The sequence below is a fragment of the Struthio camelus genome, chromosome 16 (genome assembly GCF_040807025.1).
Source record: "Struthio camelus isolate bStrCam1 chromosome 16, bStrCam1.hap1, whole genome shotgun sequence".
Classification (NCBI taxonomy): domain Eukaryota; kingdom Metazoa; phylum Chordata; class Aves; order Struthioniformes; family Struthionidae; genus Struthio; species Struthio camelus.
Window position 1 is genome coordinate 9255477 of NC_090957.1, and position 13344 is coordinate 9268820.

The following is a 13344-nucleotide window of genomic DNA, read 5'->3' on the forward strand; positions in this document are numbered from 1 at the left end:
CTGATCACCTGCCTAAGCACCCGTTGGCAGCAGCCATAGCCCACTGGAAACACTTCTCTGTGAGAAATCCTGACCTGATCCAAGCAGTCAAACTTATCCCTTTGGGACAGGGTTTAGGCTTGGTGAATCCAAATGAATAGATGAATCAACCGTGTTCTACAGAAATGAAGTGGAATTGCTCCTTCACCATCCCCTGCCACCATAGCTGGACCACCCACGCAAGCACTGTGCCATGGTCCAGCCACCCGGGCCCCGCACAGCCATGCTAACTCCCTCCTCGTCCCTCCAGGAAGCACCAACTCTTGCAACCAGGCACAGAGAGAGCCTGGAAGCATACGTTACACCAGGAAAATACTTTGTTAACGGATTGGCTGTGGTGTGTCATACCTCCTGCTTTAAAATGTCCTAATATGCAAAAAAAAAAAAAAAAAAAAAAAAAATCAGGAAAATACTCAAGGATGTGAAGTTTAACAAAAGAACAGTTTGCTTGTGGGGGGAGGGGGTAATCAGTCCTCTTTCTTTTCTTTTCTTTTCCCAAAATATTTTCACAAGATGGGGTAGTGCCTCTTTAGGACCATCCACATATTCTCCCCATGGCATCAAGTGCTCAAGACAGGAACTTGGAATGGAAACCCTCAGGTATGTTAAACCAAATACTATTTACCATTCACTTACTAATCCTGTCCTGCTCTGGAAAAAGAAACACAAAACTCCCACATTTATTTAACTGAACTCAGAAGTTTTGGGTTCTGCCAGTGATGACTAAATATAGCTCAGGAGAAACAAATCATCTTTTGGGGGAGCCCTCCTCCCTTCATCTCTCCAACCACCTTTCTTTAAAGATTGGACAACAGAAGGGAAGGCTTTGACCCCAGTCTGGCAACTACTGGCATTTGGGCATGATTCCTAATTTAAGGAAAGTACTCTCTGACTCATCGTCGAGTCCATGAGGCTTGACTACCACATGGGAGAGCAACAAGGCACAGGCACTGTGTGTGGCTTGCCCTTCTGTGCTGACCCAGCCCATTCCCATGTTGGAAGCAGGCTGCAGCATGGCTCCGCTCTGTCCCTATCACTGCTGCCTGGCCCAGCTGGTCCCCCATTGCGCCTCTGCTCCCCCATCTGTAAACGGTGCCATCCATCCAAGCGAATGCCGTAAACATTTGAGGCGATGCAGAAGGGCAAATACTTACTTGCTGACCTGGGGAGGGAACATCCTGGAGAGGTAAGTGTCCTGGAGACAAGCCCCGTCCCAGTATGGTGCTGGCCAAGGGCCCCTGGGCGCCGACAGCTCTTGCCAAGCTGGTGTGAAATGCTCACTTTTGCCAGGACACAGTAAAACCAGGAGAGCCACTGCCAAGCTCGAGGTTACAGCTCCTGTCTGAGAGGAGACAGAGGGTGCCACAGAAATAGAAAAGGAGAGAAGAGGAAAGAGTGAAAGGATTAGAGACAGAGATCCCTTGCTCTACTGCAAGATCTTAGCAAAAGAAGTTTGTGGAAGTAGACACAGAGGGTGAAAAACAACCCGAGATCTCTTCTTCTGCTACTCAGCCTAAGTGTTTCCGTCCCTTAGCCTTGATCCAGGGAACTTCCCACAACTCGGCTAGCACAGGGCAGTCGGGCCTTGTCCTGGGGAAGGCAGGAGCTTTGCCAGCCCTTTCCCATGCCTGCTCAGGCTGGCTTCTCCAAACGCTCCTAGAGGCACCAGTAATGGGGAAAGAGGTTTTCACTCAGCCCAAGAGCTCTTTTTGTTACTTCTCCATCTGTAATCTTTTTGCCCTGTCCAAAAGGAAAAGAAATAAGGGCAGGGACGCGTCCCGGAGCTGATGATGACAAAGTCAGCAGGTCCCAGCAGCGCTTGATGCTTCTGGAAAACAGGACTAGAAAACAACTGTGGCTCCAGGCAGGTGGCAAAGGCTCCATAAGCCACAGCTGCCCAAGCGACTGGCACATCCCAGGGCACTCATACAACTGCCTGCAAGACATGTCCAGCCATGCTGGCATGCCAGGGGCAGAGGGGGGCCTCTGGGATGGGTATGCGCCACTCTGCGCCCAGCTCATGGCTCCCAGCAGGAGCTGGTTTTGTCACAAACCCCCAGGAGCAGCAGTGAGGTGCCCCACCAGGATTTGGGGTGTTTGCATCAGGCGCTCAGAGGAGACGGATGATGGCTGCTCTCATAGAAGGGTTGTTGCCCAGCAGAGCGCTTTGCTTCCTAGAGCTGGGCCTATATGAGGCCCAAATGCCCATGCCAGCGGGAGCAGGGGAGCAGGATAGTCCCTCTTCTCCACCTGAAAGCCCACAACTGACCTGAGCCCCAGGGGGTGTGTGGAGAGCAGCAGATTAGACATGAACCCAATCCCACGCTGCACAGCCTGCAGTTCCCCAATCCATTGCAGCATGCACAGTGGGTCAGGGACCCACATGGGTCCCATGCCAGAGGATGGGGCACACTGGCCTACGTGAGCTGCTTGAAGTGCAGTGGCACGTTCCTCTTCCAGCCTGGCTTTCTCGTGCCTGTGTCGAGACAGCCAGGGCCCTAGTCCAGCTGCCTCTCTGCTGCGATCTGCAGCACTGCTTCCTGCTTGTGCCACCCAAAACCCATGCACAGACTCCGCAGGGGACACATTCAAATCCCTTGCGCTACAAAGGATGCCCAGATTGGACTCTCCCTGCAGGCAGGAAGCATTTAGTGTCCCAAATATCCTGAGGAAGCAGCCTATTTGCGGTCCTCCCCTCCCTCCCCTTCCACCCTCTATCCCCTTCTGGCCTCCGCATTTTCCACCTTCCCTACAAGTGCTTTAAAACAGGAAAATGTGAGGGTATGGAAAAAAACAAGCTGTTCCCAAGAAACTGTGCCACCTTCTTCTTCAGCCCCTGCACTTCACCTTGCAGTTCACAGATTTCTAACATTTTGCCCAGCTCCCCATCCACTCCTGACCCTGGGGAATGCTGGACCTGTGTCCCTCCCCGACCAGGCTATGAAAGGCTCGGGCACCTCAGCTATTCCCTCTGCACCACAGCTCCCCACCTCTCACCACTACCAGAACTCAGAGCCCCTGCCTTAGCAACACTCAGAGAGAAGAGAACCAGTTTTAGCGCTCACTGAGGCTTTCCTGAAGGAGCCAGTCCTGCTACCAAGACCTGAGGCAGGTAAGGAAGCAAGAGACCTCAAGAAGCTGCCTGGAAAGCCTCTGAGATTTCCCCGGTCTCTTTGGCACTCCACGCTTTCCTGTTAGTCCTTCCAAAGAAACAGCTATGATAGAGGCAACTGTAATTGCCTTGTGACTGCGAGCCTGCCCTTCCCAAACACTGCTCCAAGACCGAGTCATATGTAGGTACATTAGGTCCAGTCTTAATTACCTCCATGTTCTTGGCTTAAGCTAGTAATTCTCAGTGGGATCAACCCTTTGACAAATGAATGCAGAAACCTCCGAAGCCAGCCCCAGCTAACACAAGGTTTGCTCTGTGCCACTAAATGCTCGGGAAGTTCTGGCATTTCTTCCCTCTCCTACCCTGCTGCTCGAAGGTAGTGCTGTAAATCTTTCTTTCCCCTGCGATCAGCCAAGCCAGGCAGTGCGTCAAACACTTGTTATTCCAGGGTTGAGGAAGGATTCCAGCCTTAGATTTTAAAATAGGACTGAAAGTTAATTCAGATCCTCCTTTTTCCCCACCCACTCTCCACCCAGTTTTCTTCACTACAAACCCAAACTGCTACCTGGACCCTCCTCTCTGCTTGATGTGACTCCTGTATGGCCTTCTGCTAGAGGATAATCCTTAAGGGGGGGGGGGAGGGGAAGGAAGGGGAAACTGGGGGTGAACTGGTCAAGAAGAGTGCATGGAAAGAGCAGAGAGAACAGACCAGCACAGACCTTGAAAAACACAGATTAAGACTGATCTGCCCTTTCCCAAATGTCACTTCTCTGGTGACATCAGCAGAGGGCAAAGATAGCTTAGCTTTGCAGCAAGGGGGCAGACCTCAGACACTCAGGATGCAAATGCAAAGCCCATCATTCCCTGGCGCCCTATGGAACATCACTTGCTCCTGCAGCTCCTGGGCTCAGACCTGGCACAAAAGATCCATCTAGATCAACAACCAGGTTATGAGCTCCTTGAAAGAGAAGCAGCCCACTGCCCAAAGCACTCTTTTGTGAGACAACTTCTGCCTGATATTCTGTCGGTTGCACTCGCCCCAGGCCAAGCAGAGGGCCAGCTCCTGCCATTCCTCAACGCACAGGTCCTTCTGTATCTCTTTCCCTGCTAAGGGACTTGTCTTCAGTGTCCTGCGGTCTCAAAGCAGTATCTTATCTTAAACTCCCACTAACTGGCAAGTTAGTGCAACTCCTGCAAGGAAGATGAGGGAGCTTCATAGCAAAACATGAACTAGTGATGGAGGAGAGGTCCCTAGGGTCCAGCAAAGCGTAAGTGGGTCTGACTCCAGCAGCATTTCTGCAGCCTTTCATGGTAGCCTGACTTGAGCTAACTGCTGAGTAGGGACACCCCCGCGGCAGCAGTTCCCCACTGCTTGGGATCAGGTGCATGGTGCCAGGGAGCACAACGGCTGGCTGCTGTGAGCAATGCACGCAGACTGGGCTTCACTGCCTTGGGGCCAACAGGACCTGAGGGCTCGCCCTGCCCTTCCCCAGTTCCCATCAGAGCACCAGGACTGCGGACCCCCACTGACGTGCCTCTGTCTGCAAGAGAGATGGCTACGAAAATGGGAAATGGGTGTGCAGAGCCAGCTGAGTGGCTGGCCCATGCTCCGTCTCCTGACCTGCACAAACTAAACTCCTCCAAACAGCACCTTTTAGGTGACATCTGCATTGGCCAGCTTGACCTGCCTGGAGGGAGCTCACTTAGACGTGATCCCCTCTCCTGACCATCTCCAGAACAGGAAGGGAGGTGATGGCTACATCAGCTGTGAGACAGAGCTCAGCACCAGGAGCAACAGCAAACAGATGTTCACTGAAACAACTGCTAATTGTTCCCAATTACACCCAGGTCTTGAATACTCATCAGCGGATGGCACTATCCCTAATGCATTTCACAGGATTGTAAGGAATGATCCCAGCTGACCACAGGGGAAGGAGCACAGTCACTTGGCTCCTGTGCTTCAAAGCAAGGCAGAGCAGGATTTGTGTTCACGCTCCTTTAAAGGAGAAGGAAAATGTGCTCCAAGAGGGTGGCTGCTTGAGGCTCCTCTGTACAGGAGCACCTCAAGCTCTGTGTCAGTTAAACTCTGACAATCTTCAAGGGAGGTGGCAGGGATCCAGCTGCTCCCATCAAGGACTGCAGCAAACCCCCACAGCAGCACAGTAGTTCAGGATTGCAGGGGAGTGGGGTCCTTCCCAGGAGGACAAGCCTTGGGAAGAGCCCCAGGACACGATGGCCTGCAGACTCCTTATCTGGCTGCTGCAACTGAGGATATTCTTGTTGTTCCTCATTTTAGCAAATCTCCATTCCAGGCCCTTGCAATGCTTTCAGATTTACCTAATAAATTCTGGGCATGGGCATCAATTGCCTTTTGGAGAAAAGCAAATAGAGGTCTCATCTTGCTTTTTTAGACCAAAGTGCTCAAAAATAGTGGCCAGATTATTTTGTTTCTTAAACAAGAACATGCAGATTGGTAAAATTGATAGAAGAGAACCTTCTTTTAACGTGGGATCCCATGCAATCTCACGATGAAAAACAGCTCATGCACTTTCCTATGCTTTTTTCAACAAGTAGAAGGCATGCCCTCCAGACACCTCTTGCCAGAGGTCTGGCAGGAGCACAGTCAGTGACTCCACGGAAAAGTGGATCCCACATAATGAACTCTGACAAAACCCCAAAGGGGAATGCTGCTCTCACATGGCCCCTGAAGAGAACAGGGCAGAGACTCCTCCTGCAGTGCAAGCTTGTTTCCCCATTGGAATGGCTTTAGGCCATGAACCATTTTGGGAAAGCAAGACCTACATGCAGCATTTTTAATATACTCATCGCCACGGCCCCTGGAGCCATTGCTCAGATCCTGCTTTAGCTCCAGCCCTCACTCGACTGACAACGCGTACTATCGTTGCATCCGTGCGGGCCAAGGTCGAGACGAGCACAGCAGGCCTCATTGCTGGTGCCAGAGGCACGAGGGAGACTGCTGTGAGCTCGGCGGCTGGAGTCCAGGCAGATCTTGGTGCAAGCCTGCCCTGCCACCAGGCTGTCCCAGGGCCCTGAGAGCAGCTTGGGGCAAAATCTAAAATGGGGTTGTCGAACGCTACAAGAGAGTTGCAGTCTGTCAGCTGCATTTGCTCCCACCTCTCACTCCATCTTCTTTCAGGCAAGTGCTATCCAGGCCAGGTTTCCCTTTTGTGCCACCCTGGCCAGCCAATCCCCCGTTGGACGCACCAACCAAACGTGGTACGTCCAGGCAGCCCTATAAGCTATCAGACCCGGGGGCTGCGAGGAGGGCAGAAGCCGGATGGAAAGAGCCAGACCGGCGTGACCCATCCTTGCGATCTCCCCTGCCGTGCTGGGCCGGGTTGTCAGCACCCAGAGCAAGGATGCTGAGGGCTGCACAGTCACTAGCTGCTGCCCCACGCACCTCCACGGATCCGAATGCATCAAGCACTGTGATGAACTCAACAACCTGAACCAGCCTGGGACACGTGTGCCCTTCGACGAGCTCCGAAGAGCGCACAAGAGGAAAGCAAAGCCCAGTTTCCCCCCGGACCAAACAAGTCCTCCACCGTTCAGTGCCCAAGGGAGGGCTGAGCCAGCCTCAGAAGGCACACAAGGCTGGATGCTCTGGGGATGATCTCGCCCCTGAGCGCGGCTCTCCACTCCTTCTCCTGCAGGTCATCAGGTTTTTAGATGTTAGAGGCAAAAATCTTACAGAAGTTTCACCTTTCGTAGAGCTCGTAAAAAGAACGGCACAGACACCAGTACGCAGGGGCCCCAGCTGCACGCGATGCCCCTAAAATCCACCTAACAAAGAACAAATCCCCCCAACCTTGCTGATGCAGGAAAAGCCTTTGCCACCTAATACAGGAACGAGCTGAGTAACCCCGCGAAGCGCACACAGGATTTCCTGACGCCGGGCCCAGCTATGCATGACCAGTCACCGTCAGGAAATTCCAGCTCTGGGTGCCAACAGACCCAGCCGGCACCCACTCGTGTCTCTGCCCTGCGGGAAGGAAAAAGACCATACAGCAAAGGGGAAAAGCCTGCTAAAGGGATAACGTGACTGCATTACGGATCCGCGCTTTGCAGGTCTCCCCTGAATTCCCCCGCAGAGAACACCTCATCCATCACTCGCAACCAACCCAGCTCTCGCGCTCGGCGAAAAGCAGCAACAATGCCTGGGCTTCGCAGCCAGCAGCCGTTTCAACACATTGGGGCACTGTTTAAGCACCCTGGGAAAGAAAGGAATTTCTGTATAAATCCCATTTACCATCGGGTTTCTCACTTCCCCTCCAGCAGACAATCCCAGCCCTCAGAGCGCTGCTGCATGAAGGGACTGTTTAATATATTTTTGGACGAGGGGGGGGGAAAAAAAAAGTCTTTCAAAAGAGCCTCTTTCAGCTAATAATGAAGTGAATATTATATTAAGAATGAAAACACATTCAGTGTAACTTACAGAGAGAGACAGAAAACCTTTTCATAACACCCTGGCCACAAACACAACTGCCAATTAAATCGGCTTCGTTCTCCAGCCCGTGCCAACACAAACGAGGGGGCAGGGAGAGCAGAACATGTAAAAATAGGAGCGCGCTCGGTGCCCGTTCGGGGCTCGGCAGCAGCAAGGCAGCTGGCGCCACCGAGTAGTTTCCGCTCTGCTGACTTTCAGAAACAGCCACCAAAACGAAAAGGCGCAGCTATCCGTCTGCCCTGTGAGGCTGCCGCTCCAGCCACGGGAGAGCCCCCACAGGCCCTGGCGCAGGGTGCTGAGCGCACCCATCTCCTCCGAGCAGATGTGGCCAGCCCAGGTGGAGGGGACCGAGTGGCCTGCCCTGCCCAGACACAGCTGTCTGACCTGCTTTTGCCCCAGCTAACATGTCAGATTAACATTTAGACATGGCAGATGCATACCTCAGCGGTCTCTGCATCTGCCACCCCAAGCGCCTGTGCAGGTGGGGAAGGAGATCAGCAGCCAGATCCACTGGGTTGAGCTCAGACCATAGCGGGAGCTGCCAAAACCTGGAGCGCCTTCCAGCATCTCCCTCACTGCTGAAGCTGAGAGGTTCTCAGGTGCCATCAACATGTCACTCCATCTTCGGCTCTGCCACCTCATGCGTTTCTGTTACCTGCCCGCCGTTCCAGCCTACTGCTGCTCCAGGCAGAGCAAAGGAGAGGCTGCAAGTCCAGGCTCAAACAGGCGACCCACCAGGGACATGGATGTGTACCGACCCTCTCCAAGGTTTGCAGCGTTAGCTGCCGTTGGAATCAACAGGCCAAGGAGCTGGGTCACGCTGCCCCCACTTAGTTTCTTGGGGGATTACTGGCACCAAGCACATTGCAAGGGAGGGCAACAAGCTGGGAGACCTGACTCACTGCTGACACACAGGAGGCAGGGATTTATTTTTAACACTTCATATAGGTTTTATCTTTGCTTCACAGACTGAGGAACTGAACTGACAGGGAGGGATTGAGGGCAGACAGTCTCTTCGGTTTTGCTTAAACTCAAGCACACCCACCCCAGGAAGATATCACACGCTAAGTATTTTAATTTAGCAAATGCTCAGCAAGGTTCAGAAGCTGCAAGTTGACATTAGATAAACCCAAACTGGAAATACAAGACCATTTTTGAACTGTAAAAGGTAACAAGCCTTTGTAACAGTTTCTCCACGGAACACTCCAAAGATGTTTGTAAAACTATTGGGGGGGGGGGGGGGCGGGGAAGGGCATTTTGGCCCAAAAAAATCCCAGTAACAAACTTAAAGGTCAAAGTTGAGTGATTGACAATTATAAATTGAGATTCTCTGCAAATTTTTTGTTTTGCTCAAAGAGTTGCATTTCTGTTTTAACGTTCATCAAAGATCCAAAAATATTTTTGATATTGCCCAGAGGCTCAAAGTTTGTATTTCTTAAAAAAAAAAGTAGTAGTAGTTATTGGCAATTATTTATTATATAAGATAAAAATTGAAAATTTCACTTTGGCCAGTTCCAGCTAACAATAGGAAGTCCTTAATGTATCAGCAAACCAGCCATCAACCTTGGGATAGACTCTAGGTCAAATGCAAGTTACAGGCCTGGGCTGGGAGACATCCTCAGGGAAGGATAATTGACATTACTGGAAGCACTGCAACGTGCAGTTTGCAGCAGGCAGCTGATAGTAGGAGCAGAGATTTTGCCAAGACTTACAAAACTCCTTAGCATCCCCAGCACCCAAGCACCAAGCACAAAGTGCATAGTGTATACTTAAGATTTTGCAGGACTGATGCCTTCCACAAGGAGTTTTCTCCATGCAGCTTTGGAAAACCGCAGGTTCTGCTTTCACAGCGTCAGCTATTTACACAGGTACAAGTTTCCATTTTCAGATGCACCCATCCATGCTCGCTTGATGCCAGCACTCAAAGGCTAGACAAATGCCAAAATGCCACACTTCAGATCTGCAAAAGGCTAAGGAAGCACAGCTACTTCGTGCTGGAAAATTCTATCCTATTTATGTCTTCAGGCCTCATATCTTACTGTAACAGTCATGAAACAGTAAGTTCTCTGTTCCTTGTATGGAACTGGCATCAGCTTCTGATCAAAAGAAGTTATTGGAACAATTTGAACAGAAAAAGACCAACATCCAGATATAAAGCCCATCAGAAACAAACCCTTGAACTGCTTGCCTTTGACAAAGTATTACGAGGGATGCATTGCCATCTAGTGTCTACCCAGCAAAAAGGAATCGGCAAGTCGTCCACTTTATTGCCAACCAAACGGTGATTGATGGGGACGAGATTTTAACACCATGCTGAAAAAGGGGAAAAAAACCAAAACAAAGCGCATGAGACAAGGCCATCTGCATAGTCTATGTGACAGAAGAACAGCTGGAAAGCCCCTGGCCACAATAGCTACGGAAATCCAACACACAGGAAATCAGCCACATTTAACAAAATGAGAGCACAGGCTTGTAGTCTTTTAATCAAAGTGTGTGCTTTGAGTTGCCTGCTCAACTCAGTTAAAAGTCTTGCTGACTACCTTATACACAATATTTGTATTTCAGTTGTATACTATCACTGCACACTATTCATCAAGACTCTGGAAGCAAGATAAAGCATTTGGGCATATAATTTAAGAAAGTTAGTATCACAGAGCTGCATTTCTTCCTTTCTGATCTCCAGATTTATACTATTGGAATCATTTCGGAAAAGTAGATCTAGGAAAAAATAATCTGATAGCTCTTAGGGAAAAGACGACAAGTGACCTAAACTGCACGTTCCCTTTGCATCTGTTCTTTCTTCACACTAAGCAGCACAGTGGGACTTGACCTTTTCTCTCTAAGCTACCAGGACGTACTTTCTCCAGAGGCAAAGGACCAGAATAAATAGACAAGCAGAAGGGTCCAGAAGCGTGCTTAGAAGATGCTGCCAACCCAAAGCTTTCCTACACTTTTCTCTTTTCAGAGCATCTTACAGAGAGGGCATTTTATTTTAAGATACTGTCAAAGTCTGGTGGTATGGAATGCAAAAGCCATAAAGATGCTGGCAGAACTGGGGAAAACAAGAATGCTTAAGACATTTCTTTCTTGGCAAGTGGCCACCTTGGAACACACATTTACCACGGGCAACCCTCCATGCCCTGCAAGTCAACAACAAGGCACCGAATTACGTTTAGATCCTAGCCAAACCTGGATGGGACAAATACCATGAAAACATCGTTTCACATTACCAGGTTCCTCCTCCATGGAATTTAAGTGGTTTCTTGCTAGTTCTGTACTTGCCTGCCACAGGTTCACTAAGAGGCATTTGGTTTTGCGTTTATTAACTCAGTCACCCCACAAAGGCCTAGGTTGAGAAAGATGCAGGCAGTATACAGTGGACTTTGCTCCAACAGGAAACCAACCTGAGCAAAGCTAGAAAAGTCAGCAATACTTGAATAGAAAAAAGCTGGTGTTCTTAAGTAATTTGAAATTTAGCATCAACATGCACAGGAATGTTCTGCCAAAACAAAGAGCAAAACACACTGTGTTGCCTAAGAGGGGAACTAACTATACTAACAAACTGGACCCTGTTTCCAAATTCCAGTTCCTTACACTGAAAGAGACATTAATCATTCTTGCGCAATAAATTGGCACAAGCCCTGCTAGCATTAGTTCTCAGATTAGTTTATTTTCTCAGAACAAAAACTAATATTAAATCTAATTTTTAAAGAACAATCTGTATAAACAATACAAGACTTCATGGCATCTTATTTCTATTCACAGATTCCTTAAAAGCAACCCAGAACCTGGAAGAGGTAGGATGTCAGGAAAAATTTCCTTCAAAAAGCGTGAGAAGGAGAAGAGGACACTTTCCTCTTCCATACAGCAAACTTAGTTCTTCTGAAAACTGAGACTCAGAACATGAAAGACAAGAACCGGCTTCTAGAAAAATGGGTTGCGTATAGACGAACAGAACCTCCACTTCACGCTCTCCAAACAAGACAGCATGCTTTCTCCTTTTCCTGGAACATAGATGCAATCCCGAGTTCTCTGCATGCCCAGAGGTAGACCTCCTTTCTGTCCGAGAACTGTTCTTTTCATCAGCTGGGGAAGTCCTAGGGTAATAAAATACCACAGTCAGTAATGTTCCGGCAACGGTCACCTGTTCTTTTTACTCTGTATCGGTGGCTGTAAGCATTAAAAGGTCAACCATTACTAGCACGTGTCTACAGTAGCTCTGAAAGAGTCACCAAGACTTTTGAGGATTAGCACAAATAAACAGGCACAGTGAAATTTCCATAAAACCCATTCAGCTTCCTCACCTAGGGCTTGGAGGAAATATGGGGTCACCTACGCTACAAACCACTTGCGCTTTTCCAACCTGTTCTGGAAAACCCACTGCCGGGATGCTTGCTCTTTGCCTCTGGGGAATTAGTCCTCTCTCTCCCTGAGGATTCACCATTCTCCTTAATCAGAGCTTTCTATTGCTTCTCACTGTATATGTTTGCTCCCATCTTCTTTGCACACACGCACCCCCCCACCCCCTTCCTGTTTGTGTAGGGCACTACCATCAAGCAAAAGCCTAGCCACAACGTTAAGACGCTTGCAATAGGTTCAAGGTACACAGTACTCCCAGCATTTTGTTCGTCCTTAGTTCCCTCTTGCCCCATCACTCACACTTACAGTCGGGTCCTTACCGGTCTTAAAGTCCCAGCAGACACTGAGACAATGACAGATTCTGTACCCAGCAAAGTGTCTCTCTCTCTCATCCACCACCCCCTCCGACTTCCCACCATCCCATCACTCCAGCTCTTTAATGCTAGTAGAAGGAAAACCAGTACCTAGGCATAGGGGGAGTTTTCCTCTGGATATAAACCAGACATGTTTCTAAGCTGTGACTTTTTTTCCTCTGTACTTCAAAGGGGAATCTCTTGGCTCACTGATCAGGACTCAGATCACCTACTTCACCTTCTACATGGCTACAGTTCAAGAGCACTGACCTCACTGCCAAAAGCTCTTCTCCTTCAGGGCCTTTTCTAACTATGCTTTACCGTTGCTTCTCACCCTGCTGATAGCCCAGCACCTCCTGCTCCCTGGCCCTCACAAGCTGTTAGAGTTTTTTAAGCATTGGTCAAATGGTGCAAGTTCCCCAGTGGAGATGTGGTACAGCCAAGGATATTGTGGAGTTCCCTATTGTCCTCAAAGCCATTAAACATCTGGGACAAAACACATCCAGTACACGCATTCATCCTGCTTTTTAATGTGCCTGTTACATCTTTCAATATCATGCTGCTCATGTTGCTACTGCAGCTGGCAACTCTGAGATCACACATGGAAGAGTACTGACATGGAGGGTGTTTCCCTAATTTGTCACAATACAGATGGCATTGAAACACTGCTGAGAAGTCAGTCTCATTCCTCCTTCATCATTCATGGGATGAACTGTGGGAAAAAAGTAAAAAAAAAAAATCCTTGGAAATCTTTCCACAGGATATCCCATACTTGGCCTACAGATTTTCTGAGGATCAAAGGATGTACATTCAAAAGATGGCTATCTTCTCTCAGTTCAAGAACACTAGCAGCCCAAATCAATTTTTGCTACTCTTTCAGCAGCTGCAGCCACTTCGGCATGTTCAGCCAGCTCTGCTGCAGCAGTGATCTCCGCAAATTTAAAAATCAAATTACTAGTAGCAAAATAGAGAAGCACGTTCCTTAGAGGATATCAACTTACAGACTGCTAACC

General features: G+C 49.3%; 1 protein-coding gene across 9 annotated transcripts in view; it reads right to left on the reverse strand.

The window, feature by feature from the left end:
- Positions 1–477: 477 nt before the first annotated feature.
- Positions 478–13344, reverse strand: part of FKBP6 (FKBP prolyl isomerase family member 6 (inactive)) — a 30454-nt gene continuing 17587 nt past the window's right edge. For 3 of the 9 annotated variants that reach the window (XM_068910117.1, XM_068910114.1, XM_068910119.1), the window contains one exon: positions 10662–11716. In XM_068910117.1, the coding sequence (XP_068766218.1) occupies positions 11425–11716 (292 nt within the window). In that variant the 3' untranslated portion in view covers positions 10662–11424. Of the gene's footprint in view, positions 1382–10661; positions 11717–13344 lie in introns of those variants that run through there. The other 6 variants (XM_068910115.1, XM_068910113.1, XM_068910118.1 and 3 more) reach the window with 6 other exon arrangements.